Source organism: Onychostruthus taczanowskii, unplaced genomic scaffold (assembly GCF_017590055.1).
Source record: "Onychostruthus taczanowskii isolate IOZ18803 unplaced genomic scaffold, ASM1759005v1 scaffold32, whole genome shotgun sequence".
Lineage (NCBI taxonomy): Eukaryota > Metazoa > Chordata > Aves > Passeriformes > Passeridae > Onychostruthus > Onychostruthus taczanowskii.
The window spans coordinates 8040043-8067730 of record NW_024500572.1 but is presented as its reverse complement, the minus strand read 5'-3'; the positions used below and the strand labels follow the sequence as shown (position 1 = coordinate 8067730).

Genomic DNA, 27688 nt, shown 5'->3' with positions numbered 1-27688 from the left:
AAAAATACATTAAGGTGTTAGACAGCATCCAAAGGAGTGCCACGAGGATGGGGAAGGGTTTGGAGGGGAAGCCATAGGAGTGATGGACAATGCTGTCAGGCACATGGTGAGATTTTTGGGGTGATCCCGATGGTCCCTAGAATAATTGAGGTTATTCTAGCATTCCATGAGTGCCGAGCGCGGGGAGGGCTCAGTGAAGAGGTATGCTGGGAAACACCTTCGTGCTCCTTTCTGCTGCTTTCAGCCCTTCTCTGATGGCAGAGGGTGTGTGGGAGGGGAGCACCAGAAGGCGCGCGGTGCAGAAAGCGGTGGGGCCGGCGGGGCCACCCCGCCCGGTGCCGCCCGTCCCTCCCCGCGGGCACCGGGAGCTCCTCCCGCATTCCGGGCATTGTTTGCGGCTCCGCCCCCGCGCCGGCCCCGCCCCGCCGGCCCCGCCCCCACGCGTCCCTTAAAGGGGCCGGCACCGCTCTCGTCCCCGGCCCCGCCCCGCTCGCCCCTCCCGGCCGGGCAGCGCCGCCATGGCGCTGGAAGTGGAGCAGTCCGCGGCTCCCCTCAGCTCCTTCCTGAGGGACTTCCCGGCGCCGCTGGGCCCGGGGGAGCCGCTGCCGTGGAGCTCCGCGGGGAGCGGCGCCCTGAGCAGGGCCGAGGTGCCGGGCGCGCTGGCCGAGCGAGGGAGGAGCCTCCTGGGCAGCAGGTGAGGGGACGGAGGGGCGGGCGGGGGCTCCGGCCGGCTGCCCCGGGGGCGCCGCTGGCGGCCGCTGTGAGGGAGCGGGGCCGCCCCGGCTCCGAGGCCGCAGCAGGTGCAGGTGCGGGAGGCGCTTCCTCCTGACGCGGGGCCCGCCGGGGGCGGGGGAGAGCCCTCAGCGTCTCCAGGGAATTTTAGGTTTGGAGATTTATTTATTATTATTCCGTCTTCTAAATTACTTTTGGTGACTGTTGTTAGCATGCATCTATTGAGGCCACAGGCCTTCGGCCCCGTGCGTTCATAGTATTGTTTGTATGTGCTTTTCCAAAATACCCCTCTCCCGCTCGGGTGCGGATTCGGTTCGCAGTCCGCAATCGGCGATAGGGCCGTTCCGTGCTGGGGTGGCGCCGTGTGGGCTCAGGTCCCTCAGGGCACCCGGGGGGTCAGCGGCAGCTCCGGGGGGCGCCTGGAAGAGCGAGCCGGCTCCAGCGGGGTTCAGCTCCCCAGCCCTCCCGAGTGGGACGTGCTGGTGTGGGTTGCTCAAGCTGATGTTTTCTTAAAACTTCAGGAAAGCAGTCACTGTTGGAACGTGCAGCTGCTCATCAGTGATGCTTCTGTCATCCCCTGACTGCATCTAATAACCTTCATCCTGAACAGTTTAGCCTGCCTCTTTAATGCTGCTAGGAATTTGAATGTGACTTTTGGCAAGTTAGTGCTTCGCTGAGAACAGGTTAACTCCCACCGATTTCTTGTCTCCTGATACTTTACTCTCGCAATGCACTTCGGCAGTAGGGCCTGTGCACTCCAGCTGTTACAAAGTTCCTGCCACAATCTGCTTCACTAACCTGCTTTTAAGAGTCAAGAGCACTGGTTGTAGATGGTCTAAAAGAGCAGGAGTGGCGATCAGGCTGTGCTGTGGTACTGGGGTGTGGAGGAGGCTGGTTCTGGTTTGGTATGTGCTGAATATTACCTGGTTACTAGAGGAATTTGTTAGATAGTAAACATGGATTTAATTAATTGCCTTTTAAACTATCGTCCACTGAGTTTATGAACACCAAATAGATTTTGTTGTTGTTGTTGTTGAAAGTGTATAGGTGATTTTTAGATATTTAAATTGTCCTGGAAATGTGCCTTAAAAATCAAGTTACTCCTGCATATTACAGAGGTTTTTGTGGACATAATATCACTCACTTAAATGGTATGCCTAAATCTGAAGATGAAAAATGAATACCAAAGAAGTGCAATTTCTTAGTCTGTAGTTTTAAAAGGCTCAGATAATCATTGCATTTTTTAGTTGTGCTTTGACTAAATTGCTCTTGAACAAAACACAGCTGTGTTTTGTTCCACAGTGAGATTACAAATTCATCACATGCATTGAATCTTTGAACTCTGTGGAGCAAGAGTGGTTCTGGGTGAATGCTTTAAAGAACAGGGCAATGCCAGTCTTGAACAAGTACTTATCACATGGCACCCACTCTGCCACGTGGGCCAGGCTGGTGCTCTCTACAACTGATTTAGAGAGGAAGGTATGAGGCTGTAGAGTTATGGGGTGTGTTGCTCAAACTGCAGTGCTTTAAAAAATCAGCATTTCTGAGCTGCATATCTGCTGACATTCTGTTGTTGTCTATTGGGCACAGTAACAAGTGGAAGCAGAAGAGGAATGATGGTTTTGCAATGCTTTCACCTCACCTGTCACTGCTGGTGTTTACACAGAGAGGAGCCTGCCAGTGTCAGAAGCTTCATTTTTCACATACCTGCCCTGCAGCCAGTTCTGGCTCCACAGCCTCTCTTGTGGAGCTGCCCAAGTCCTGAGCTGGCAATTAAAAAAAAAGAAAAAAAGGAGGAGAAAGAGAGCTAAAGAAAGTAAAGCAGAACAGCAGAATTGAAGTGAAGCAATCTACTTATTAATTCTTCTTTTCACAAAATGTTTGTGAAAAACAGAAAGAGATAAGAAGAGTGGTTTTATGAATTCTCATGGCTGGCTGCAGGCAGCTCTGGGTTTGGGTGAAGCCATGAGTTTGGGTCTAATGAAGTGTACCTGAAGTGTCAAATGTAGAGATCCCTACAGAATTATGGCTCTGGTTTGGACTCCTAAGACGAAGAGAAACCTCATTTTGCAGTTGCAAAAAGGCTGCATTTTCCTGTTGGGTAGGCTGAGTTCTTGCATGTGGAGAAGACTGATACAGCCCAAGGCCAAGACAGGAATCTTGTGTTTTGAAATTGCAGGCCTTCTTCTTATAATCCCTGTAATTAGGAACTGAAACCGAGGTCTCTGATTGTGTGAGAAATTGCCAACATTACATTTTTTTCCCATGTTTGTGGATCAATTCAAAATACAGCTTTGAAGGCTAGCTAAACTTTTCTGTTGATGTTAAGCCTCAATAAAATAGATAAGGGAGTAGTAAGTAAATAAGAGATATAAGGATGTTAAAGATTTTAAGAAATGGAAAAATAAGGGTGAGGACTGACATTAGAAGACACTTAAATGTTTGTATCAAAGTTTTTGAAGATGCAGAAGGGGGGCCAGATCAGTGGCTGTGCAGGAGGTCACTGTAGCTGGGATCCAGCAACCTGCAGGCTGTCATGGCAGCATCCCAAACACATGGAGGGCAGCTGGGTGAAAAACACACACCCTCAAATATCACTGTTACTCTACATGGGTTTAACACTCTGGAGGGGTTATTGGATGTACCTTGCTGACTTCTGGCATTGTTGCTTGATCTCTGTTTCCTGAGTGTGAGAGTTCTCTAACACTCCAGCCTCACAGAATGTATTTTACATGGTGATTAGTACTGATGAAGGATTTCTGTGTGGATCAAAGTGTTATTGGGAAGCAAGTTGGACACTCAGTTCTGCTGTTCTGCTTTTCATTTCTGCATTGTCAGGTGCTTCATTGACACGTGCACAGATGTTTGGGTCATGCCCAGAAGGTCCCAAGGCAATCAAGGTCCATAGCCAGTAAAGGCCCAGCAATGTCCTTGGCTCATGAGACAACATATGGTGATGTTTAGCTTGTTCTTCCAGTTGCTTGGAGGCACAGACTTTTTTTGCAGTGAGGAGCGTTGTTCCTCCACTACTGATCAGGATTTCTGCTGAGAAGAGAATGGGCCAAGAAGCAGCTTTGGTTGGGTTCAGCAGGGAGTTTCTGAATGCTGTTGCTTCTCCAAGGCTGCACACATCTTTTGACGTGGAAGCAGCTGGATACATCAGGCTAATCCCTGAATGACCTAATCTAAAATGAATTATTTTAACAAATTTCTGCAAATGCAGCTACCATGGTGAAACACCAGCTAAAACAGCAAACCATTTTGCTCTCTGGCAGGCCTTGCCCCTAAATCACTAATCTGCTAAAGTTTTGCAGATATTTCTGCTTTGGATAGATCATTGATAAATAAATTGATGAAACTGCCTGCTGCTAACTGCAGCTAAACACATGCATAACGTTTTGAAAAATCAGAGCAGACTTAAGTAATCTTGTTTTGTAGAAGTTTAATTAACATACACTTTTGGGTAATAGCTGTGTTCTGATAGCCTATGAAAATAGGTGAATGTTAATGAAGTGACCATTAGTTCCTTCCCAAGCTTTAGAAATTAACCTGAAATATTCCTGACTTTAACTGCAACAGAACATGAGATGAACTCAGATCCCCAAATATAGAAATTTTGTCTTCCCCTTGATAGGAGCTGAAACTTGTATGGCCATCCTGTGACATTATCCAAAGAACAATGTGAAATTGCTGCAGCCTTCCTGTTGGAGGAGATTTACTACAATAACAGTTGAGAGACTTGGGCTTCCTGTGCTGCCCCCTCCCAGGCGATCTGCTGTTGCCTCTGCATCCTGTTTTGTCTTTGTGCTTTACCCTGTAGTGCTCGCACCAAGGTGTGGCCCTGGTATCTTTATTTCCAGTATTCCCTTCTTTTAGAGTAGTTAATTCAGCAATTCTGGTATTTTGCTGTCCAATGTGATTTAAGTATGAGGAGGGGGAAAAGAAAATCTTATCTTGCTTCTGATTTCCCAGTCTCTTCTTGAAACACTCTTTAGTCTCTTCCTCTATGAAAACTACTTTCTACTGTGACCTCTGCTTTTAATAAATTCCCCAAAACTGACTTCCTTATTCCTGATTTGAACAATTTGATGTAATGCACTGGTACTTCTCCTTGCTTGGGAACATGTTTGCATATTTTGCTCTCATAACCTGTGTGAAACACCCTTTCTGTTGTTGTTTCAGGATAAATACTCAATTTTGAAACAACGTGTTTAGGATTTAATTGAAAAGTGGCTTTTTTTTTGCATTAAGCCTCTCCTGTTCTGCTGTGGGGTTTTTCTTCCTGCTGAGAATAAAATGGAAGTAGCAGGTGACTCTTCACTGCACATTTTGTATAAAAGCTGTTCAGTAATGACTGAAGGGCCTGAACAGATGGATTCTGGATTCTGAAGCTGCTGCTTCTGGTAGTTTCATAAGAAAAGCTGGGAAAAAACTGCTTCATGTAACCATAAGAGATGGAAATTCTGTGTGGCATTGTTTATGTATTTGTTTTGATTCTCTCTTGTTCATCTCCTTTAATGACCTGATGTCATTAGCACAAGAAACAACTTCCTGTGCATTGTAGAATGTCAGATGTTCTCTCCTTAATGGATATGTATTTGTACTTTTCAGGCCACCATCACCCTGGGAACTCTAGGTACTGCTCTAATAAATGCTAATGCTTAAAGCTGCTCGAGTGGAAACATTCTGTAGTTGATTATAAGAATAAAAAGCAAAAGGGAAATAAAAGCAGCAGATTGGGGAGAAAACTGAATACAAGCAGCTTTTGTTTATGAGGAAACTTGTGACCTGCTATTATTTTGGCAGTGTGAGAGGATCTTTCACTTGCTGGAGAACTGCTGGCATTTGCAGATCTGCACTAAACCCGCTGCTGATAGAGCTGCAACATGCTAGAAACACACCCTGAGCTGTGTGTGCTCTTCTGTTCCAGGGCCTGTGGAGCAAATAAGGGCACCTCTTCCCTCAGATGTAAGGCAGCTGCAGCTGACTTGTGCTGGAGCTTGTGCTTTCAGATATAGCACTTCTTTCTGCCCAGCATGTGTGTTTGCACAGTCTGAAAGGAAAAGAGGATTACACACTGGTGCTCTGGCCTGCAGTAGCACTGCTGCCTTGTTGCCATGACTTTGGTAATATTGTCTAGAAACAAAATTAGTCACTTTTTTTTTTAATCTGAAAGACAAGTGATCAATACTTGGCCAAGACAGTTGGTAATTTTTTGTGCTTTATTTTATACAAAGAGATTTCCTGACAGTACAGTGGGAGAATGTGTGTATTTGGAGTGGGGGGAATATGAATTCTTTTGCTTGCAAAATAGGTGCATAAAAATGCAGAAGGCTTTGTGTAAACATGGAGTGTTTGGCATATCCTAGAGAAGCTGTGTACCACCCTCCAAGGTGACACAGAGCTCATTTCTCTGCTCCCAGTGCTGAGGAGCATCTTTTTGGGGTCTGCCATCTGCTGCACGACTCTGAGTGCTCAAAGCAGCTGTAAGCTGGGCATGGAGCACTGCAGGAAGTCTGTCAGCTGTTTTCAAGCCTTCACAAAAAGTGTAGTTGTAGCTGAGGCTCTGGCCAAGGTGGTAGCCTGACCTTTGATGCTCTGGATACTTCCCCTTTACCCAAAAAACTCTTTGCTGGAGACTTCTGAATGTACTCTCTTAAACGGGAGGTGAAGAAGAGGTGGGAACATCTTTGAGCTGGTGACTTGTTTGCAACACTTGCTGCAAGTGTACTGGGGATTTAATGACCCAGATAGAAAATGAGTGAGAAGTTATCTTATTGTGTTTCTGCTTCCCAAAAGAATGTGTATATATTTTGGTGTTTTTCTTTCTGAAGACTGGTACTAAAAGGGTCAATAACAGTCTTATGGTTGACCCAACATATGTGATTACACTGGCTATGGTGGTGTGACAGCTGGTGTTTTGAAATGAAAAAAAAAATAGATAACTAAATTGTATTGCAGAAGAGAAACAAGGTGAACAAGAGAAGTAAGTTCTGTTCTGTAATTTATGCCAAATCTAAAGTATGCCAAACATTATAATTGCATTCTACTTCTGTGTGTAACTTTATTTTGGCCTGGAGGTATGTGTATCAACAGGAGCTTTGCATAGCTCCTTTTACCAGTGCTGTGTGTGTCCAGTAGTCCAGAATCTTTCAAGAAGGAAGGTGGCATATAAATTTAAGTGTCATCTTTATTATCATAAGTATTGCTTTACTCTTGAACTTACCTCTTTCATCTGTACTCAGGTTTTTGAAACAAGTCTTGTATTTTGCTGTGAGTAGCTGGAGGAGATGAGCTCCATGCTCCAGCCACTGTTGATCTGACTTCAGCTGCTGGTGAAGTTATGATGCCTCGTCTGCACTGTTACGACATGCTTTAATTCTTTTAAAATATTTTTTATTGTGGTCAGAACACACCCTTTATGTGAGCAAAGAAATAGCCTCCAGCAAAGAAATTCAAGGTCTGTTTACTACTAGCCTGTGTGTGCCGAGGCTGAGTGTTTAGTGTTGCGTGTCAGGAATGGGGCTAACGTGTTTCTTCTAAGATTCCCCTAAAGCAGCATCCTGTGCATGTAACACACCCCACCAGCTTTTCTCTTCTTCCCAATACAGTTGGTTTTCCACTTAGGAAGCAGCTACAGTGTTCCTTCTGATTCATGGAGATTAAATTATGCTTGGGTCAGCTCATCACCAGGGTGTCTTGGGCTTCTTTGAAAGGAAGGTTTTAACAATAAGTGACATTCTTCTTTGCTTACAGGAAAGGTTTGAAGTCTGCAATGGTAATTGCAGTGGGTTACTTTTGCACTGGTTGCCATAGGTACTGTGGCTGTTTCCAGATACTCTCCAGCCAAGTGAGACCTTGTAGCTCTCAACTAAAGCAGCAGTTCTTGCTCTTTTTTAATGACATATTTTGTTAACTCTTCAAGTCTCTGATTTAGAAGGTGAACTTAGAACTGGTAAACATTGAACCTGAATGAAGGATGCCATTCCTTGGAGCTCCATTTACTTGAGCTCAAGTGAAAAGCAGTCTTGCCAATATGGTAATGCTGTGATGAAGATTTAATAAAGTAATCACAAGTATGTTCTGTTCAGAACTGAGTTTGAACTAAATAGGTTTGGTAATTTTTAGACTTCTATCTTTTTTCAGTGTCAGAATCAATTGTTTGATGTTGTTGCTGTCTGCATAATAACAAAATCCCAATAAACAACAACTGTCTTAAAGATTTGCAGAACTGTGGAGTGGGAGGAAATACATAGGAAGCAAAGCTGGATGAAGCATATCAGTACTGAGGAATCCCAAAATTTCCTTTTTAGGAACTGGGTGGCAACTGGAAAAAGTTGAAGGATGTGACATAATTTGTGAATTTTCTCTTTGTTGTAGGCATCCTGTAAGCAGAGGTTTGTACATGACTTGTGCATTATAGCACTTAGTAGATTTCCTTTTGTTTAAGCTGCTTTTTATGGACCCAGTTCAGCAATTTTGAACTCTGGAAAGCAGAAATGTACAAAATTTAAAATCAAAGTATTAAGCCCTCTTCTGATGCTGAGCTGTGAACCCAGGGTAGATAAGATTTTTTTCCTCCAGTATAGCAGAGAAATTCTGAAGATGTCTGAAGCTGTGGCTCTCACTGTGCAGCTAAATGCATTGCTATTTTCTTAATGTTTCTTGTCTCTATTCTTGGAGCTGAAACGTGCTTTGACTAAAGCTTCTGATTTTCAGCAGTGTCAACAACACATCTGACATTGTTTGTGGGGCTTATATTTTCACAGTTCTTTTTTTCTCTGACATGAACAACAACAGGAAGAAGGATTTTGGAGGGCAGCGGTGCCTTATCTGTTTTGGATGTATTTCTTGCCTGACCTTTTAAAAGGTTGTCTGTCAGTGTCAGAGTCATTATAAGCAGGCATTGTTACTTTAAATGAGCTAGGAAAGGAACTGACTCCCCTAAACATATCAGCCTTAAAAAAGAAATTAAAAGCCACATTCTGTTTTCCCTTGATGTGACATGGCTGCAGCTAGCACTGAAAGGACTGCAAACACGTTGCCATCTATTTGAAGTACCGAAATAACTCATTAAATTGGGCCATCACTGCCACAGAATGCGTGGCATAAAGCAGGCCTGTGTTGGAGCCTGCTGACTGACACAAAGCTTTCTGTTTGCTGCCACAGGAGGTACTCGTACATGGCTGTGAGGATGTGACAAGGCCCCTCTTTCAGGAGCACAATGGCAAAATGCATTTCAGCTTGTTGTCGCTGGGATCTAAAACCCCACGGCCTTCCCCTCCCTGCCCTTCTGTACATACAAACCACTCATTGCTGAGCAACATCACAGACCATTTCCACCATTTCATACTCCCCAGCAAACCAGTTTCATGCAGGACTTTCTAAATGTTTCCTGGGAAAACAAAGTCTTGTCCTTGACTTGCACCTTAATGTGGTGTTTGCTTTGGTTGGGTAATTCAACACCTTGTGGAAATCAAACGCTCCATGAACAATAGATAAAGTGGCTTTTTATGGATGTTGATGCTTATTCTTCATTGTGCTCGTAGAAAATGGCTGGAACACACTTTGTATGTATACTGTAGTTGTTAGTGCTTGCCATGAGACTGTAGTGAATATAGGAGTTATTTCATAGTAGCCTCCTTTGGAGTTGGATGGGACTTATTTGTTTACAGGCTGAAAAACATTATAACAAGTGTGTGCTTCTTATAAATCATGTGGCTTGAATAAAGCATTGAGTGAGCAGGAGATGGTGAGCAGACAGTGTAGCATTATTGTGTTCTAGATGCCTACCTAAAAGCTTTGTCTAAATAATGAGTCTTGGAGCCTCTTTTTATCCTAGTCCCCAGTCTCAACTCTTTGCACCTTTTACCTAGGTGGCTTCTTTGGAAAACTTTCAGTCAGAATAAACTGAATCATAAGGGCTGTATGTTAGCACTAAGCATGAATTTTCTTGTGAAGGGAAAGAGAGTTCCAAGTAACTTTTTTAGAGATTTGCATCTGCCACAATGCTGAGCCCTTGGTACTGTCTGTGGTGAGATTGTTGACTGCAAGCAAGAAATGCTGTGTAGTGAGTAGAAACAAAATGTGTGTGTTCAGAGGCTGCAATTGAAGGTAGCAGTTCCCATCTGAGCACTCAAGAGAAAGAGGTACCATCTGTGACTGGAGTGTTAGGCAACAGTTTGAAAATATGATTCATACACTTCTTCCTCTTTACATTCTTGAGAAAGCAGTTGTCTAACTGAGACTCTTACTAAAGATTTGTGTGAATAAATATTGAACATATGGTTTGCTCTACTAGTTTACTAATGAAGTTTGTAATATTGTGTGTAATGGTTTCTAAGTTGAGGTCACCAGACTCACTGTGAGGTTGTAGCTCAGCTTAAACTAATGGAGTCTATTTTGCTTTCCCTTCCTTTTCTTACCAGCAGAGATGTTTCACCACTTCTTGCAGCATCATTGATCCATGCTGCAGTTGATGAAGTTCTCCAAACAGACTTGACTGACTTTAAGCTGCAAAATGTGGAAACAGAGGGAGAAGGAGATGAGGAAAGATTCACCTGTAAGTATACTTTTTCTTCCGTCTGTGGTTTTCCCAGAGGCTGTCTTTCAGGAGAGCTCAGTGTTTTGAAATGCTTCCCAGATTTATTTGGTTAGGCTGCCTGGCAAGCAGCAGTGAATGGAATTTAATTTTCTTTTGCTGTGTATCTGTGGGATGAAAGGAAGCTATGCTTGTTTTGTGGGCAACATGCAAACGCAGTGTCTGGAGCCCTGACTGATCCTGTGCATTGGCTTTCTGCAAGGGAAGAGTGTGTCCATTTCCCTTTGGCAGAGTGACCTTAGCTAATTATTCCCGTGTTTTGACATTGACATCACCACAGCTGTTGTACAGCCAGACCAACACCTTCAATTCATCCATATAAACCATCTTGCTTTTGTCTTGGCAACCAGATTCTAGCTCCTCCACATCTTAAACATCCTGAAACTCCAGATCTTTCTTTTGGCAAGTTGCTCCATAGTCTGTGTCTTTATCAATGATTTCTTTTCTTCCCACTCTCCCCTATAAAGGTGGGATACTGAGGGAAGAAGAGTTTTACATGTCTTCTACCTGATGCCTGCATTTTTTCCTGGGTGAACTGGAGAGAGAACAGACCTTGGTGACTGAATGCTGGGTTTGTGCCTTGTGTGACAGATGGTCCTACTGCATTTACGTACTGAAGTGTTTAACATTAGACTTCACCAAACCTTTAGTCCCAGTGCCAAGAATTTAAATGGAGCAGGATGCAGGCAGAGTAGAAGATAAAAATGGAGAAGAGATACCTTGGGCAAGCCATTCTGTTCTGTAAGAGGAAATATTCACCCTTCCATTTCTCTGGGGTGGGTTGAAAGGCAGTTCAGCGTGCCCCAAACAGAGCAGTGCAGTGGCCAGGATATGACACTTCCCAGAAGCCTCTTTCAGAATTCATGTCCAAGTCTGAAACGGCAGGAGGGGGAACTCAGTTAATTAAGTCGTGCTGCACCCTGATTATGTCATCCCTTGCCCTAATGCTTGTGGTCTTCACTCACTGCAGCTAACCTTGCCTGGGGCAGGATTCTGCCTTGAGGGGGAGCTGGCGAATGTGAGTTCAGTGTGACCAGGTCACTGCAGCCTCTACAGCAAAGTCAGAAGCAGCACATTGTAACTCACCTAGGCTAATTACATAGGTTTGCACAAAGCAGTTGGAAACTGTTACCAGAGCACCCTGCAGTCACTGTGCTGCGGACTCTTCCTTGACTCCCACGTAATTATCTTTGAGGTGAGCAGTAATGTAGGACATGAACTGCTATACATTTGTGAGCCTAGGATTGTAATCTGTAGTTCTGTGTTTTATGTAAATCTTGGACCCACAAACCAAAATGAATCCTATCTGAATAATAAAGAAATATTGTTTAGAAACAAGGAGTAATGAAGAACTTGATAGGACGTGGACATTTTCTTGGTCACAAGCATCTGATATCTCTGGTTACTATATATTGGGGACATGTGTAGAATATTGAGGCTGCTGTTTTGCTCTGAAGGCCATAAAGATAGGACTGGAGTCTACTTTTAAGATAGTGCAGGCAGAGTTGGAAAATCCTCGGATGAGTTTCGTGTTGAACTAGTTCATGTTCTCTCTCTCTATTCCTTGTTGACAAATGTCCCAGAGCCCTCCCTGTTCTGATGGTTAAAACCTTCTTTAATTTCCATTTTACATATTCCTGTCTATTTCGTTTGTTTGTTCTTGTCACCATTGCCATTTAGATCAAATCTCTACTGACCATTCATTCCCCTATCAAACAGGATGGAAATTTGCTCATGTCCAGGTACTTCTGTTGCCCAGTCTCAGCAAGGAACAGCTACTTTAAAGAAGTTCATTTTTCTGCCCCCTTGGACTGTACTTGTTCTCCCTATCTTGTAATTGCTATTACATCACTTTAACTGTACAACTAGAAGGAAAGCTGTTCCTCATGCTACAGCACAGTATGGACTCTCTTCCTGCACTGCAGTAATAAATCTGCCAAAAAAAGCATTTTTGGAATGAAAGAGAAGTGATTATATAAAAGCAATGGGGGGGAGGGGGGAATGTGTGCACGTGTGAGTACCACTGTTTGTGGTACACTGCAGAAGCATTTCTGCTGTTGAGATACTAAATTCTTTGTCAGATGTCACAATCTTAATATTTAAACAGTAATATGTGTCTTCTGGTCAGTATTAGTCTAGACATTTACAAATATGTAAACTAACAGCTGTAGGCAAGGCTGTCAGAGATGCTGTCCTATTTAGTTATTTTGTGTATGGAATGATTTAATATCTCAATGTTTTTATAGCTTGTCTATTAACACCTACATATTAAGCAAATCAAAAGTAATTTTGGTTAGTATGTAGTGGGTGCTAATCATAGATGTGTGTTTAAATTTAAGCTTTCAATTCTCCAGGCCCAGAGATGCATCTGAAGCTGGCCAGCCACTGTTGTTAAAGAAAAAAAAATAGCTTGACATCCTGGAGTTATAAAAAGGAGTTCTGAGGAGGTTTTAATGCTAGCAGCGTTAGCAGGAGTCAGGATAAAATAGATATAGGATAGTTCATGCACTGCAGGTCTTTAGAGTATACACTAGTCACCAGCAAATGACTTTTGCTCAATAAATGTTTTTTTCAGTGCGTTTTGAAGTTGGTTGATTTAGCATTGAGGCAGGTTTCCTATTCAAATAACAAAACTTTAAATTGTTACCTGTTTGGAAGGATATTGTGTTGCAAAGCTAGACACAATGCCAAGCACCAAGCCATTCACTGATGAACAAGTTTGGATTAATTGATCTTTGGGATCTGTCCAGAAAGGGATTTGAGTGTCTGGCTGGAGCTTTTCACGCTGTGCCCAATGGGTGTTTACAGTTCTGCTCTGTAATGACAAAGCTGGAGAGCAGCGGAAGTGTTCTGTCCCTGCAGCTCCTACAACCATGAGTATTTAAAAAGATAAAGATAACAGCTTAAAATTCTAATCTGTTCAGCTCAACTAGGAGTTGAGCTATTGACCTCAGCGAACATTTTCAGACTTCCTTGTTGTTTCAGTGGAAGTGGTTCAGTAGGACATAACCTGACCCAAAGCCAGGCCACTGCTTTTTCAGCCCTCATGTTCAAGACAATGTCACCTTGAAGGTTTTTCTGCCCATTTGATGATTCCCTTTTAATTTTCAGTATGTACAAACTCCTACCACTTTATCTTACTGATTTTACTTATGTAATAATAACATTTGTGTCTAATATAGTGGACTGAGTTTTTTGGGTCTTTATGATTTTTGTAATGTAATCACCTGCTTGATAAACTTCTATTTTGAAAAAGAACTAGCAAGTAAAGAAGCTGCTATTATCCTTAATGTTACATTTTTTTCCATTGCAACTTCCTCTCCACATTATTCTCAGGCCCTCATTTTAATTCTTGCAGAACCTGTAAAGGCAGGGTGCTGGATGTGTGCATGTAGCTGTAGGGAAAGAAACTTGAAGGAAAGACAGGCCAAAAGATGGGGTAGTGTAGGAAAGCAGGACAGAGCCCTCACCGTTTTGTCTCTGTGCTGTCAGTGCTGGATGGGGAGCAGCTGCAGCGCTGCTTTTTTAACAAGCTGCGGGACGTGTGCTCCGAGTGGCAGAAGCAGTTGCCGCCGCTGAGGCCCCCGGCGCGCTTCCTGCTGGTGTCCATCCACGCCATCCGCAACGCGCGGCGCAAGATGGAGGATCGCCACGTCCTGCTCCCGGAGTTCAATCAGCTCTTTGGGCTCTCGGTAAGTCTGGACACAACGGGGAGGGTGGCTGGGCAGCTCTGCAGCATTGCTGTAAGCACAGGGCCCCGGTGATGGATGATCTGTGAATTTGTTGCCATAAGTTATTTGTCGTGTCTGCATTGGAGCTAGGACTTAGTGACTCAGATTGCTGGGGGCCAGCTACTGCCCTGATAAAGAAGTGATGCAGGGATGATCTTGTGACTTTGGGATTCCTGTCATAAGTTATATGGGAAGATGGGAAGTTCACCTAGTGTTATGTTGCTGGAGTTACAATGTTCTTGTGACTGACACAACTTATATATGGATTGAGAGCAGCCCTGAGGAGCAGGACTTGGGGGTGTTTGTTGATGAGAAGCTCAGTGTGAGCCAGTGATGTGTGTGCCTGCAGCCTAGAAAGCCAAATATATCCTGGGCTGCATCAAGAGCAGGGAAGGCAGTGGGCTGAGGGAGGGAAACCTCTACCCTGCTCTGGTGAGACCCCACCTGCAGAGCTGTGTCCAGCGCTGGGACTCCCTACATAAAAATGAGAAGGACCTGCTGGTGCGAGCCTAGAGGAGGCCACAAAGATGATGAGAGGGCTGGAGCACCTCTGCTGTGAAGACAGGCTGAGAGCTGAGATTGTTCAGATTGGAGAGAAGAGAAGGCTCTGGGGATGCCTTATAGCAACTTCCAGTGCTTAAAGGGGCTACAAGAGAGGGGCTTGAAGCAACTTGGTCTAGTGGAAGGTGTCCCTTCCCATGGCAGAGGGGCTGGAATTAGATGGTCTGTAAGGTCCTTCCAACCCAAATCATTCTATGATATGGAGAACAGCAGTTGTACAAGTGCAGTTCATGAAACTGCTGGAGGACTGTATAACCAACCAGCAGACTGCTGCTTCAATGCCAGGTTATTTTTAAGGACATTAAGTGACTAACAGCAAACAAAGAAAAGTAATTGGCCTGCAAAGTACCCATTTTATCCATTTTGTACATGTGTAAATGGACTTAAATTGTCATTTGTATGGAAGAAAGCCCAGAATAAAGAATCTTTGATTGTTGGTACCAGTCTGAGCTATTTTGGTTTTGAACATGAATGTCTTCCTGTCTCTCCCTCCCTGCAAAAGGATGATGTTGATCGTGCTTACTTTGCGGTGTTTGATGGCCATGGTGGAGTGGATGCTGCCAATTACTCAGCAACCCACTTACATGTAAACGTTGGGTTACATGAAGAGATTGTTAAGAATCCAGCTGAGGCCTTGAAATGCTCTTTCCAGAAGACAGATGAAATGTTTCTTTTCAAAGCCAAAAGAGAGGTGAGTGGGTAGAGATTAATTCCATTGTATTTAAATGACATTGAGCACTGTTGGACAGTGTAGTATTATCCAGAAAATTCTGACAGTACAGTTTATTTGAATCACTGGCTTCTTTATGAAATTATGCTACATGTAAAGATTTTGTTTAATCAAATTATTTCTTATTTTGAGGAAAACCAGTGCTTGGGTTTTCAAGATGAGTAATTGAAAAGGAGTGCTGAAGTGATTTAAATGATTCTGACATATCAATTATTTGAGAGAATACTGGTGCCTCCATGTCTAAATCAGGCAGCTTATAGATGTTCTGCTGTCTTACCTCTTACCTGGAAAAGAGGTTTTTTTCTTCCTGATAATATGGTTGCTATCTTCCTCTCCCTTGTCCCACCATTAGTGTCACTGGTGATTGTAACTGAAAAATGTGTTCTGTGATTTAAATCAGACTCCTCAGTTCATTAAACTGATTGATTAAACTTTGAATTAAGTTGGTACAATGAACATTCTTTCTTCAAAACTACATTACACTGTTTGAGAACTCTTTATTATAGCACTGCTGTGGAAGTACTCCTTGTCAATATCTTTATTTCTGCCAACGAGGTATGAAAGAGGGACCAGCATTTCATAAGGTCTGACTCTCACTAATCTTTTCAGGGAATCTAGGACACTTAGATGTTTTTCCTTTGTTGACATTCTCATTTACATACCCAAGGATAAGGAGATCTGTGTGCAGCAAGGTATCTGTAGTTGCTAGGGTGGAGAATGTGAAAGTGATCGGAGAGATGTGTTTGTTTGTGAAATGTTCATTTTACTGAAATTCAGATCCTTTTGCTTTTCTGCCTGTCTCTGTTTTAAACAACAGAGCTCTTAGTCTCCTAGATCAGTTTTGGAATTAATAGCAAGAGAAGGAAGAACATAAGAGACAGTATTTATCATCTGCATATTAGAAAATGTGTTTATAAAGAGTTTATTTCAAATCTCTCTACTATCTTTTACCCTTTTTTCAAGTACCTGAATTAGGATTAGCAGGTCTGATCTGCAGCATTTAGTGTGATTAAACCCAAGTTTTCAATGTTGCCATATATCCTGGTAGGGCTTGTTGAATATTCACCTCACACGCCTGTTTTCCTTCTGTAGAAGCTGCGGAGTGGCACAACGGGTGTGTCTGCATTGATTGTAGGGAACAAACTGCACATAGCCTGGCTGGGGGACTCGCAGGTGATGCTGGTGCAGCAAGGGAAAGCTGTGACATTAATGGAACCTCACAAACCAGAAAGAGAAGTAAGTCTGACTCGTTTTTTTCATTTTAAGTGTGTGATGTCAGATTCTGTCTTGAAGCCTTTTGGAGTCAAGCCTTTTTAAGTGTTTGGTGCTTTACATAATTATATATACTGTATGTTAGGATGCATGGAATTAACAGTTTCTCATTTTGCATTCACTGCTGTGTCTTGACAAGGTGATCTCTACACCTTACCTGCTTGGAAGTACTAATGAATGGTACTGGTAGTCCTGACTTCAGTTCCTGCTCAGACTATTCAAAATTTGCAGCAATTACAGACTTTCACAGGATTTTTGTGTGTGAATTTAAATCTGCCTGTTACAAAATATCTTACTAATTTGAGATTAATAGCAATTTAAAATACTAGCATAGCACAAATCTTTCATTATATGCAATACTGTCATTGAAAAACTAATGTTAATCTTTTGGCCTAACTGGCTTAAAGTGTATTGCATTTCCTATCTATTTTAAATAGCCAGATATTTTATTCCATGAAATTGGATGGGGATTTTGCAAATTTAACTGGCATTGCATGACCCTTTGCCTTCACTGCATGAATATTTGTAACAATTGAGTAGTTAAAGGAGTATCAATGCAAAGACTATTGTTACTTAGCTTAGTTATCATGTTTTCCATTTTGAACATTTATATATTCACCCAACTGCTGTATGGAATGGGAAGAAGTGGCAGGAAAATTTACTCACCCATATTGGAAAGCATGTGACAGTACAAAAACTGGAGAATTCTGCCTTTTTGTGGCCATGCCATAGCAGGGATGGAAAGTAATGGCTTGTTTCCAGTAAACCTATGTGCCTGTTTCTGTGCTAGATTCTGATATGTGTCTTTGCTATATTCATTGTAGAAATACAGAAGCTGGTGCAGCAAACAAAATGTATTCCACTGTTTTTCAGGATGAGAGAGCAAGGATTGAGACTCTGGGTGGCTGTGTAACCTACATGGACTGCTGGCGGGTTAATGGCACCTTGGCTGTTTCCAGAGCAATTGGTGAGAGAGGCCACCAGAATCAGTAAACTTTGGATTAAATTTGATTGAAACACACCACATGAGACTGTGTTTACTGTAAATGGTGTCTTGTTCAGCATCAAACAAATATTAAACTACTTACTGTCTTTCCCATAAGGCAAGGACTTATATGGCTTGCAGCTATATCAGCTTATTGGTTTTACCATGTGCATAAAATGTTGTTTTATTTTACATACTAGCTATGATAGTCCTATTCTTTTCCTACTAAGATCTTGCTTCCTATAAATGCCTAAAGTATTGTAATGTTTTATAGTAGTTTAACAGATATGCAGCATTTAATTTATGAAAGTGGAGGAAACAATAAATATTTGTCTAGCCTTTTTTATGTGCTCGAATGTCTGAATTGTGAGGGGATTTTGTCCACTTTAATATGAATGAATCTTTCTCCTGACTTTGGATCTTTCTGCTTAAGTCAAATCACTGCATTCTCCTTCAATATCCAGCAATTTAGGGCATTTTAATTGTAGTATTCTCACAATCTTATTAAACAAGCTTACTTTGCTAATTGCCAATTAGGGCAATTAGAAAGAGAAATAACCCCTGAGTAATACAGTAGATAAATGTAATATATGAGTGGGAGCAGATTAGTATGGAATTTATATAATGCTATTTGGAATTTGTATAATGCTATTTGGATCAGCAGCGACCCATGTTTGGTAAGTATGTCCATACAAAACTGATAAACTAAACACAACGAGCAGATTCTTAGGGAATTGCGATGTATATCTGGATAGCTGAGAAAAAATTTATTTTCATGGCATTCTGAAGGCTGTACAGGAGGCACATCTGCAAAATGAATGCCTATGTCCTCACACAAATACATTTCTGAGAGAAAAAACTTAGGAATAAATTCCTTATTTTCCCTGCAAAACTAGGACAGTTTCTAAGGAGTTACTTTTAGTTTTTAAATTAAAGTAACTCCTTAGAAACCCACTGGATTTAGGTAGGTTCCAAGCATCTTCAAAGAAACAGAAGTCTGTGTTTATTCCTCTATGGATTTTGACTACTCTCATCCTGCATCAGGTACCTCTGGAACATGATCTGACCATCCTTGAGGATGGCAAAAGCAATTGGTGGGTAAAGAAGTACCTGTTTACCTCTGAGGTAATCAAGCCTTTGCTTTGTATGTTTGTCTCAGGTGACATCTGCCAGAAGCCCTATGTCTCTGGTGATGCAGATGGAGATTCCTTTGAGCTGACTGGCTCAGAAGATTACCTGCTCCTTGCCTGTGATGGATTCTTTGATGCCATCAAGCCCCATGAGGTTGTAGACTTGGTCCTGGATCATTTGATGCAGACCAACGGAGTGGGGCTCAAAGCAGCAGAGAGACTGGTGACTGCTGCCAAGGAAAATGGATCCAGTGACAACATCACTGTTCTGGTGGTCTTCTTGAGAGATCCTCAGGACATCCTGGCAGACTGTCTCAGAGACTCCAAGAGCCCTAGGGCTGATGATGATGCTCAGAGCTCACCCTTTAACTTCCTCAGCTGCGAGGCAGCAGCCACACAGTGACAGAATCTGTTTAGTCCAGAAGGTTCAAGTAAGTTCATGTAAGGAACTGCTTTCCATTGAAGAAGCCTCTAATACAGTAGGCAAAACGTATCAGGAAAAAAGACAAATGGACAAATGTGGAACAGAAGGGCAAGACCTGTTTTACTGAGTTCCCATTTGTCTTTTCCTTCTCCCTTTTTTCTCCCCCTTCCCTCAAAAAACACTGAGCAGGTGTGGAGATTTGTACAGCTATTTCATCTCTGGGAGCAGACACTGAAGTGTGTCCCAGGGCTGTTGGTCATATCCCTCTGTCCTGGAAGGGTAAGAAACCATACTAGGTATAAGCTAATGGATGAGAATATGCATTTCATGAATTCTGAGTGAAAATTTGAATTAGTGCTTTGAAAGAGCACTATTTATGTTGTACTTAACTGTGATGTTACTTTGGAAGGTGGAGGGGAGAAGCTGTCCCCACCACAGAAAATTTTCTTCCTGTGTGTTCTGTAGGAACAGACTTGGGGTGCAGGGACTGGGTGACACCAGTGTGCTGTGTAAGATGCTTTTGGTTTGTACCAAAGATAGTACAAGAATGATGTGGCCTCTTTATTCAAACAGAAACATTTAGCATTTGTGTGTATGGAGAGGAGAAAATAAAATTGGATGCTCCAGAAAAGCAGGAAAACTAGCTAGAAATATCCCAGGGAAAATGATAGAAAATCAACTGCTTTCTAGGATGCTCTGGTTTATAAACTGGAATCTGATATTTAACTGCACTGAGTTATTTCTCCCTAGCAAACATGCTTATTGGCTATTTGGCAACCTGAAAAGACCCCTCTTGTGGTGTTTGAGAAAGATCTTTACAGTTTATGTGCTCAAGCAGGTAAATGTCCTCTTCCTGCCACTATTTTGTGTACTATAACAAAGGAAGAATTTATTTTTTTGTAAGTGTTTATTTGTTAATTTTCTGAACTTTACATTTGAGGAATGTTTTGCAGTGTTACTTTATTTTGTTGTGAGTTCTATTTAAACTGGAATTTTAAAGTGGCTCTGTCTTTATTACCTGGTGTAAAAAAACTGACTATCCCTCAAGTGCCTTAAATATTTCACCCAAGGATTTCTGGCTGCCTATTGTAGTCTGGTGGGCCAGTTCCTAATTTTTAAAATGTGACTTATTGTTTTCATTGATGCACTTAAATGTTTCAGTTTGTGAATTATTTTAGTGGTAATGAGGTTTTAAGAAAACATATTTCGTTGTTGCCAAATCTTGTGGTTTGTAGTAAAAGCTTCACTGTGACTTACTCTCTGCCCTGTGCAGAAAGCTTTAGGGGTTTAATCATAAAGTAACAATCTGAGTAATTATTTCCTTTAAAAAGAAGTAACTTCTGGCCTTCACAAAAAAATTTAGTAACACAAACTAGAAACAATTTAGTAACATTTTTTTCCCTAATGGAAGGTTAATTGGGCCACACTTCATGAACCTTTTGGGTCAGAATAACTTTCTAAGGATCTGTGAAGCTCAGAGGATGAAAGAAGTGTAATGAATATGTGAGGGTCTTTGCACAAGTGCTCCATTCATGACGTGCTAGAGCCTGTGGTTGTGTTTTGTCTTGCCTGGCTAGCAGGACTCAACAAGATCTGAAGGCTCAATGGTAAATTTGTTATTAATTTCAGTGTCTAAACAAGAAGTGCTTTGCATCTGGCAGCAAGATTGTATGCCACATTTAGAAGCACATGTCATTGCAATATGTCAGTCCTGTTGATTAAAATATGGTGAGCATTAATGTTGCTTGGGGAGGAAGTTGAGGTAGAAGAGTTGGAAAGGCTCAGAGGAAGAACAGAGCAGCACTGTCTGTGTCCACAGCCTGGATCCTTCGCTGATGTGGGATGGTGCAGTGACCCAAGGCTTCTGCTGCAATTACTGTGGATGATCCTACAGCTTTTAATGTAGGAACTCCTCAGTGACCTCCTCTCTCACTACACAGCAGCTCAGACAGCAGCTGCCTTGTTTTGACACACGGGCTTTTCTGCTGTGAAGCTTGAAAGCAATTTTCCACCCTACATTTTGGTGTCTTAAAATGTATGGGGAAGGATTTCCATGATGGCAGCCTGGTGTTTGTAGTGAACTTTCTTCAGTTAAGGAAGCTCTTAGAGTTGTTCAGTAATCTCCTTGGACTTATCAATTCCTCTGTCTTTGATTTCTAGCCAGATACTCAATTGCAAGCTAAATCCTGATGATCACTAGTGCCTCTTGGTGTCTTAGAAATAATTCTGTTATTAATACAGTAAGAATCATGCAGAATTGATTGATATCTGAGGGTTATCAGGAGAGGGGCAAATTATTGTATTTATGAAGGAAGGTGTGAAATACTTGTAAGTTCATTATATGGTTTCATTTGTGAAATTTGCCAAATTTCCTCAAAGCTGAAAGGGACTGAACAAGCCAACTCTTTGTAATGGTTATTTTTTTTCAATGTTTTCTGGGCAGATTGGCATTATAGAGGAAAGAAAGTGCTAAGTCTTTTGATGGATGCTTGCAGCTATGTGAGAATATCCTTTTTTGTTTCAAATTTGATAATTTCTGTTTTATGGGAGCTAAGTGAAGTGGGCCTTTAGAAAGCTGTCTGTAGCAATCATAAAATCTAATTCTCAAGCAATGCTCTAGGGAAGAAATTCTGCATTCTTAGAAGCTGTTCCCTTACATTTGCATTCATTCTGACTGACATAGTGCTTCATTTCTTTGAGATGTAAATGAATAGGAACAGTCTTTGAGAAGTGGTAGAGATTACAGCATGGATTAAAAGTGTTTCTCTCATTTCAGAATACTTCTCACTAGCTTTAAAAAGTCTGGTTAGGTCAACAGAAATTGTAATGGGTCAAAAAAGGCAGTTTGTATCCCATAGCTAGAATAAATAATTCCTGACGTGTCATCTACAGGAAAATCCCAAATACAGTTTGGGGGGAAGCTGTAGAAATTAGCTGAAGGATTCAAGACAAATGTTCAATAATTTTCATGTCTTACTGGACTCCAAATGAATGTCTGCTGAGTGCATTTTAGCACTCAGTAGAAGGAAGAATTGCTCTTTAGAGGAGCCTGAAATTTTAAAACAGAGCACACTTAAATTCTTTTGTTGCTTGGCTGGAAACTGACTTCAATTCTGCTTAGTGGGTATCCAACATCTCTTTTGCTTATGGGTAATTCATGCTTCTACCTTCCCTTCCTTTCCCCATCCTCTCCTTCCAAGCCACACACCTAATACAGTGAATATTCTGGGTCTGACAGAGACAAGATTAAAGTTTGACAAATAACATTTGGGGGGGTTCATTTTGGCTTTTTTTTTTCTGAGAATACGTATGATAGAAACAGAAGAAAATTCTTAGAACAGGGGGAGATTAAGTAAAATCCACCCTCTGAGTGATGGAGGAGTGAAAGAGAGAGACAGGAATGCATTTAAGTATTATTAATGCCTATTTTAAAAAGGAAGTGGGCTGGAAAATAGAGCTACAAATGTCAGTTCTTTAGAGTGAAATACCAGTGCTTGAAAGAATTAGAAACACACCCATTAAAAAGGCAGAGCTCAGCTGTGGTAACTCTTGTCTTCAAAGAGCCAGAGAAGGAATAGCACTGAAGTGTCCAAGGTGACTTACTGCGACCCCTCAACGCTACCCTGGAAGCTAATGCTCCTAAATGGATTTTTCCAAACATCCTCCCGTGTAAAGTGGTGCTAAGAGGGAGCACCCAGCCTCTGCAGCTCCTGGTCACTGTGCAAGTGCTGCTGTGAGTAAACCTGGAGTGTGTTAATGAGTGGAGGGGATGGTGAGCCCTGCAGGATGAGTAATTGGGCACCGAGTGGTTACAGCAGTGCTGGCAGCTGAGTAGTGTTAATCACAGTGATGACTTTAATAGCATTTAATAGACACTTATCTCAATTCAAAGTCAGATGTGATACTGCTCTTTTAAAAAGCATTTCCAGTGCCATTAACCTTCTGTCATGAGGAGGCACTAAAATTTCCACTTTTTTGTTGGATGTTGGGAAAAGTACTTCTCTTGTTTTCTGAATTCTGGAGATAAGTTGGCTGTCTGCACTGGAAAACCTGTGTTCAGTTGATAGCTTAAATCAGTTATTTGGGGTTGAAGCTTCCCTCCCAGGCAAAAAAAGTCCAAGAAATCAAGACCTAAAACCTAACCTAAAAAAGGTGTTTCCAAAACAAGTGGCTAAGAACTTTTGTAAATGGTATTTATAAATGGCATTGCATGAAAGGTAACCAGCAAATACCCTCAATCTAGAAAGGGCATAGACAGCAAAGTCTAAGTTAATATTCCAGCTCTACTCTCAGTGCAAATTTGACTCTGTAGGTTAAATTATTTGTGTTCTTGTGGGTGCAGGTACTGAATGTGCAGCACCAGCCATTGTCTGTGTCTAGTCTTATAGTACTGAAGTATCAAGCAAATGCTTTAGGGATAAGGTGGGGGGGATGTTAGCCACAACAGAGCAGATTGCAGATGATTCATGTATAATTTAGCTCTGGTTAAGCCTGAATTAAATTTCCCTGCTTAGTTCTATTACTGTCCCTTTTGCAATTGGGCCTGTGCCTTCAGACTAGGGAAAAATGGTTCACTCCCCCTTTCTGAGGAGCAAACCCTTCTGATGAACAAAACACCACCTGGGAAGGATTGGGGAAAGAGAAAAATGAGCTTTCAAATGAATGTGAAACTGCCCAATCTACATGAAGTTATGTACTCTCCCTAAAGACAAATTTATAGCAGCTCTGGTTGCATTTGAGTAGTACTGGAAACCAGGGGGGTTTCTGCCAAGCTCATCAAAACCTTTCAAAGAGCATCAAAACCAAGAGGCTGGCCCTCTCTGTGTTGCGAAATCGAGCCACTCAACCAGCCAGCCCTGTGGAGTATTTGTTTTGCAGCATTTACAGCTCTTAAGAGCTAAGCCAGAAACTTTCTGCATGTATTTTGGTTGGATTTTATTTAATTTAAAGTTATTTTTATTTATATAAGTCGTGTCAGCTAAGAAGTAAACAAATGGAGACTTGGAGTGACTGCACTTCTGAACATGTATCTGTCATAGACACTTGTTAAAGTAATGCCTTAAAATGAGTTGGTAGGATCTTGTGACAGATAACTTTATCTCTGCATGGAACAGGAAACCAAAATCTTCCAGAGAATCACATAAACCTTTATTTTGGTGTGACCTGTCAGACCTGAACACTCACAAGCTCTTCAGTGTCCCTGGTTTCATGCACGTTCCAAGCTGCACATGCTGCTGCTGATGCACACAAAAATAAACAAGGGACAGCTGTGTTGGCCACATAGAAGTTTAGCAAGATGCAGCTTTTGTTAAGTAGAAGAGGACAAAATCAATAGGAAAAGAAATGTTTTCAAGCTTCTTGGAATGCAAACAATGGGATTAAAAAAAAAAGGCAGCCTAAAAGAGTTGGCAGTGCACTGTCAGCTGAAAACCACTGTTTCCAGCAAATGAATTTGGCTGTGTTGTAGTGTCTGTTTTATTTTGATAACAAACTCCTCTCAGTCAGTTTTATGTCTTATTATGTGCCTTTTAGTTAAAGAGACAAGAGACATTAAGTTCCTAGAAAGTTAAATATATCTGGGCTTTGTGACGTGCTAGCTCCTGATTATTGAATTTTCTCTCAACTATTAAGCCTGATTACTAATTTCCAGGAGATATTAATATATCAAATACTGGAATTATTACTGATTAAATAGTTTTTGGATTTCTATGCACAGGAATGTCATTGGTCCTTCCTGATCAATTGGATCGCTCCTTGAAGTTATTTATCCCTTTTGAGGCCATACATTAGGCAGGTAAAAGGTTTGTTGCTTTGGCAAATGGAACTGGAATGTGTGACCATCATTCCTGCCAGGAACTGTTTATCCTTTTACCTAAGCAATGATGCTTCTTTTTGGATGTCCAAGGATAGAGAAATAATAGCTAGGAAACCAGGGTGAAACCTTTGTGAAAAGGCATTCAGCTGAATATTGCATGATTAATGCTGCTTTCTTTGTCTGTTTTTCCCACTTTTTTTTTTCTTTAGTGTATTTAATAATAGCATTTTTTTTTATTTGGGGTCAAAACTTTATACTGACAAATAAAAAAGCCAGTATGAAGTTTTTATCTTTAAGTTCCTTTAACTTAATGACTTTAATTACTTTTAACTTCCTCTTCTGAAAGTCAGTTCTGCTGTGTCCTCCCTATTTTGTTCCCAATTTTCTTTTTCTCTATCTTTTATGTCCTTTTACACTGTCACCCTCTCCCTCCCAAAAATGCTGCTTTTTAGCTATAAAATCTCTTGGCTGTTAAGTCAGTTTAGTTGCCACCTTGTAATTTTCACTTCATCTGTGTCCATAGTGAATTTGGTCTGATCTTTGGAGGCCTTCAACACCAACAGTGTAAAAAGAACCATGTCAGCTAGGAAGATAAGAGACTACAATAACTGTTGCTTTGGTATGGACCAGTATTGGATATGTAAGAAGAAAATCCTGATATTTGTATTTTACTTCATAGGAATACTTCAGCTTATTTCAGGTAACAGCAGCTCTCACCCTGATTACTTCAGAAATGTTCCTGTCTCTGTCTTTCCTTATTCCTGCAGATTGTTTGTCCTTTCAAACATTTGCACTGTTTGAGAGTGGGGGGAAAAAGCTTTCTGCCTTGCCTGCCCTGCCCAGCTCTCTGTCCCACCCCAGCTGGCTGAGCAGGCAGGGTGGGAGCAGCAGCTCAGACCTCTGTCAGTGCCGTTCTTCAGGGTCTGCCCCTACTGTATCGCCAGTCCCGTGCTTGAGGAGTGCAACTACTCCTGCTGACTTAAAAATGTATCTTCTTATCAGTATTAAAACAGTACAAGAGCAGAGCCGTTGCTTTAGGCACATATCTTGCCACTGTGTTGGCTGGTGAACCTTGAATGGAAGTAAGAGGGCCAGTGACTTTGAAATAGGAGCTGTTAGCCAAGTTGTGTAGAATCATAGTCCTTATTTATTTTATATGCTAATCTGCACTTGTGACCCTGAGCAGAAAAGCTGCAGTACAGCAGGTTTTATAAGGTGTGGCTTGACCAGTTATCTAGTCTCTTAAAACTCTTATTTAAGCTGACTGGTTTTATGCACAAGTTGAAAACCTGTTGTCATTGATCATTAAATGCTATGCATATTGTACATTCATTTACATGGATTGTTCTAATAGTGCTTGTGTGTATTATGCTACATTACCATATTTTTTATATATGTATGTATTGCATGAGGTTGAATTGTTGGGAATTTTTTGTACTGTCACTTTTGTATTCACACAGTGCCTCATGTATCTATTTGCATATTGCAAGAAGTTGTTTCAAAACAGTGATTGGAAACAGGTGGGGATAAGAACTTGCCACTGTAGGATCTGATGGTTCTGAAGTATTAATAAAGTATAGTGATTCAAAGTGCTGTTTTTTTGTTTTCTTAAAGATCTATTTCATTCTAATATCTCAGGTGCCTCACATTGCAACTTTTTTCATGTAGGTCATTCATGTTGCACATCTTTGAGTGGTTACCCTGTCTCGCCACGTTACCTTCCTCCATAGGGCTTTTCTGGGAAAAGAGATCAGTGGAAGCACCAGAAGGAAGCAATCCTTGGGATTACACAGTGTGCTTACTTGCAAGAATGAATATCACTGAAACCATTTCAGGATTGTGTACCACTAATTCATTGATTTGATCTGTTCCTTCTTTTTCCCAGCTGACCACAGTGACAGTGCAGGTTAAGTGGGCTGTACTGGTGGTGTCCTGCAGTAACAGGATAATGATCTGAAAGACCCTGTTGCAAACAGACATGGTGACAATTTATTTACGTTCATACTTGTTAAAGAAGTGGTCTTTGACCATTGAAGTGGGAGGCTGGAGAACAAATTTTCAGAGTATGTTAGGGCTAATTTACTACAGAACATAGAGAAAGTTCTAAGGGGAATGGCAGCCTGAAATACAAGTAAGGCTTGGAAGCTAAGCTAACCTGTGTGATTGTTTCTGAAGTGCAGGTGTTCATATTTTTATGAGAGGAAGACATAAGGAGGAGAGCAGGACAGAGATGGGAGACTTGACAAAAGGCAAGCTGTAAGAGGGGATCTGAGAGATACAATCTTTCAGGGAGTTTGTCTAAATGCTTTTGTATTTATCCTAGAGAGAATAAAATTCTGCAAGAACCCAGAATGCTGCATCACAGGGAAGCAGATAAGTATTTCTTGAAGTACAAAAATAAGTATAACCATAATGAATCATCAGGTGTGTTCTGGTCAAGATGTTATGGGCATGCTTGAACCTACTTCAGATCTTGAAGTCTCTTGAAAATATCTTCCATTTTATGGTTCTAAATGTCTTTTTTTGGTTTGTTTTTATTTTATTTTTCAACAGGAAGAATTGCCGGGGTGAAACTTCACTTGTAATAATCTCTAAAAAAGCAGCAAATCCCCAGAAAAGTGTAGGCTGGGGATTTGCTTGACTGGGTTTAGCAGCAGTTTTCCAGCCTGTGATTCACTGGGCTCACCAGGGAGCACAAGCAGCAGCT

At 41.6% G+C, this 27688-nt stretch overlaps 1 protein-coding gene across 2 annotated transcripts; it reads left to right on the top strand.

Annotated features, from left to right (window-relative positions):
* The first annotated feature begins 467 nt into the window (after positions 1–467).
* On the top strand, positions 468–26570 carry PPM1F (protein phosphatase, Mg2+/Mn2+ dependent 1F). Of its 2 annotated transcripts, none has more exons than XM_041410060.1 (7): positions 468–694; positions 10164–10294; positions 13826–14025; positions 15128–15316; positions 16448–16591; positions 17501–17594; positions 18772–26570. In XM_041410060.1, exons 1-7 carry the CDS (start codon positions 519–521, stop codon positions 19143–19145), a joined length of 1308 nt encoding a protein of 435 aa, XP_041265994.1. In that variant the 5' UTR covers positions 468–518; the 3' UTR covers positions 19146–26570. The 2 variants fall into 2 exon arrangements, with proteins under 2 accessions (XP_041265994.1, XP_041265993.1); XM_041410059.1 differs by having other exon boundaries at positions 10161–10294.
* Positions 26571–27688: the final 1118 nt, after the last annotated feature.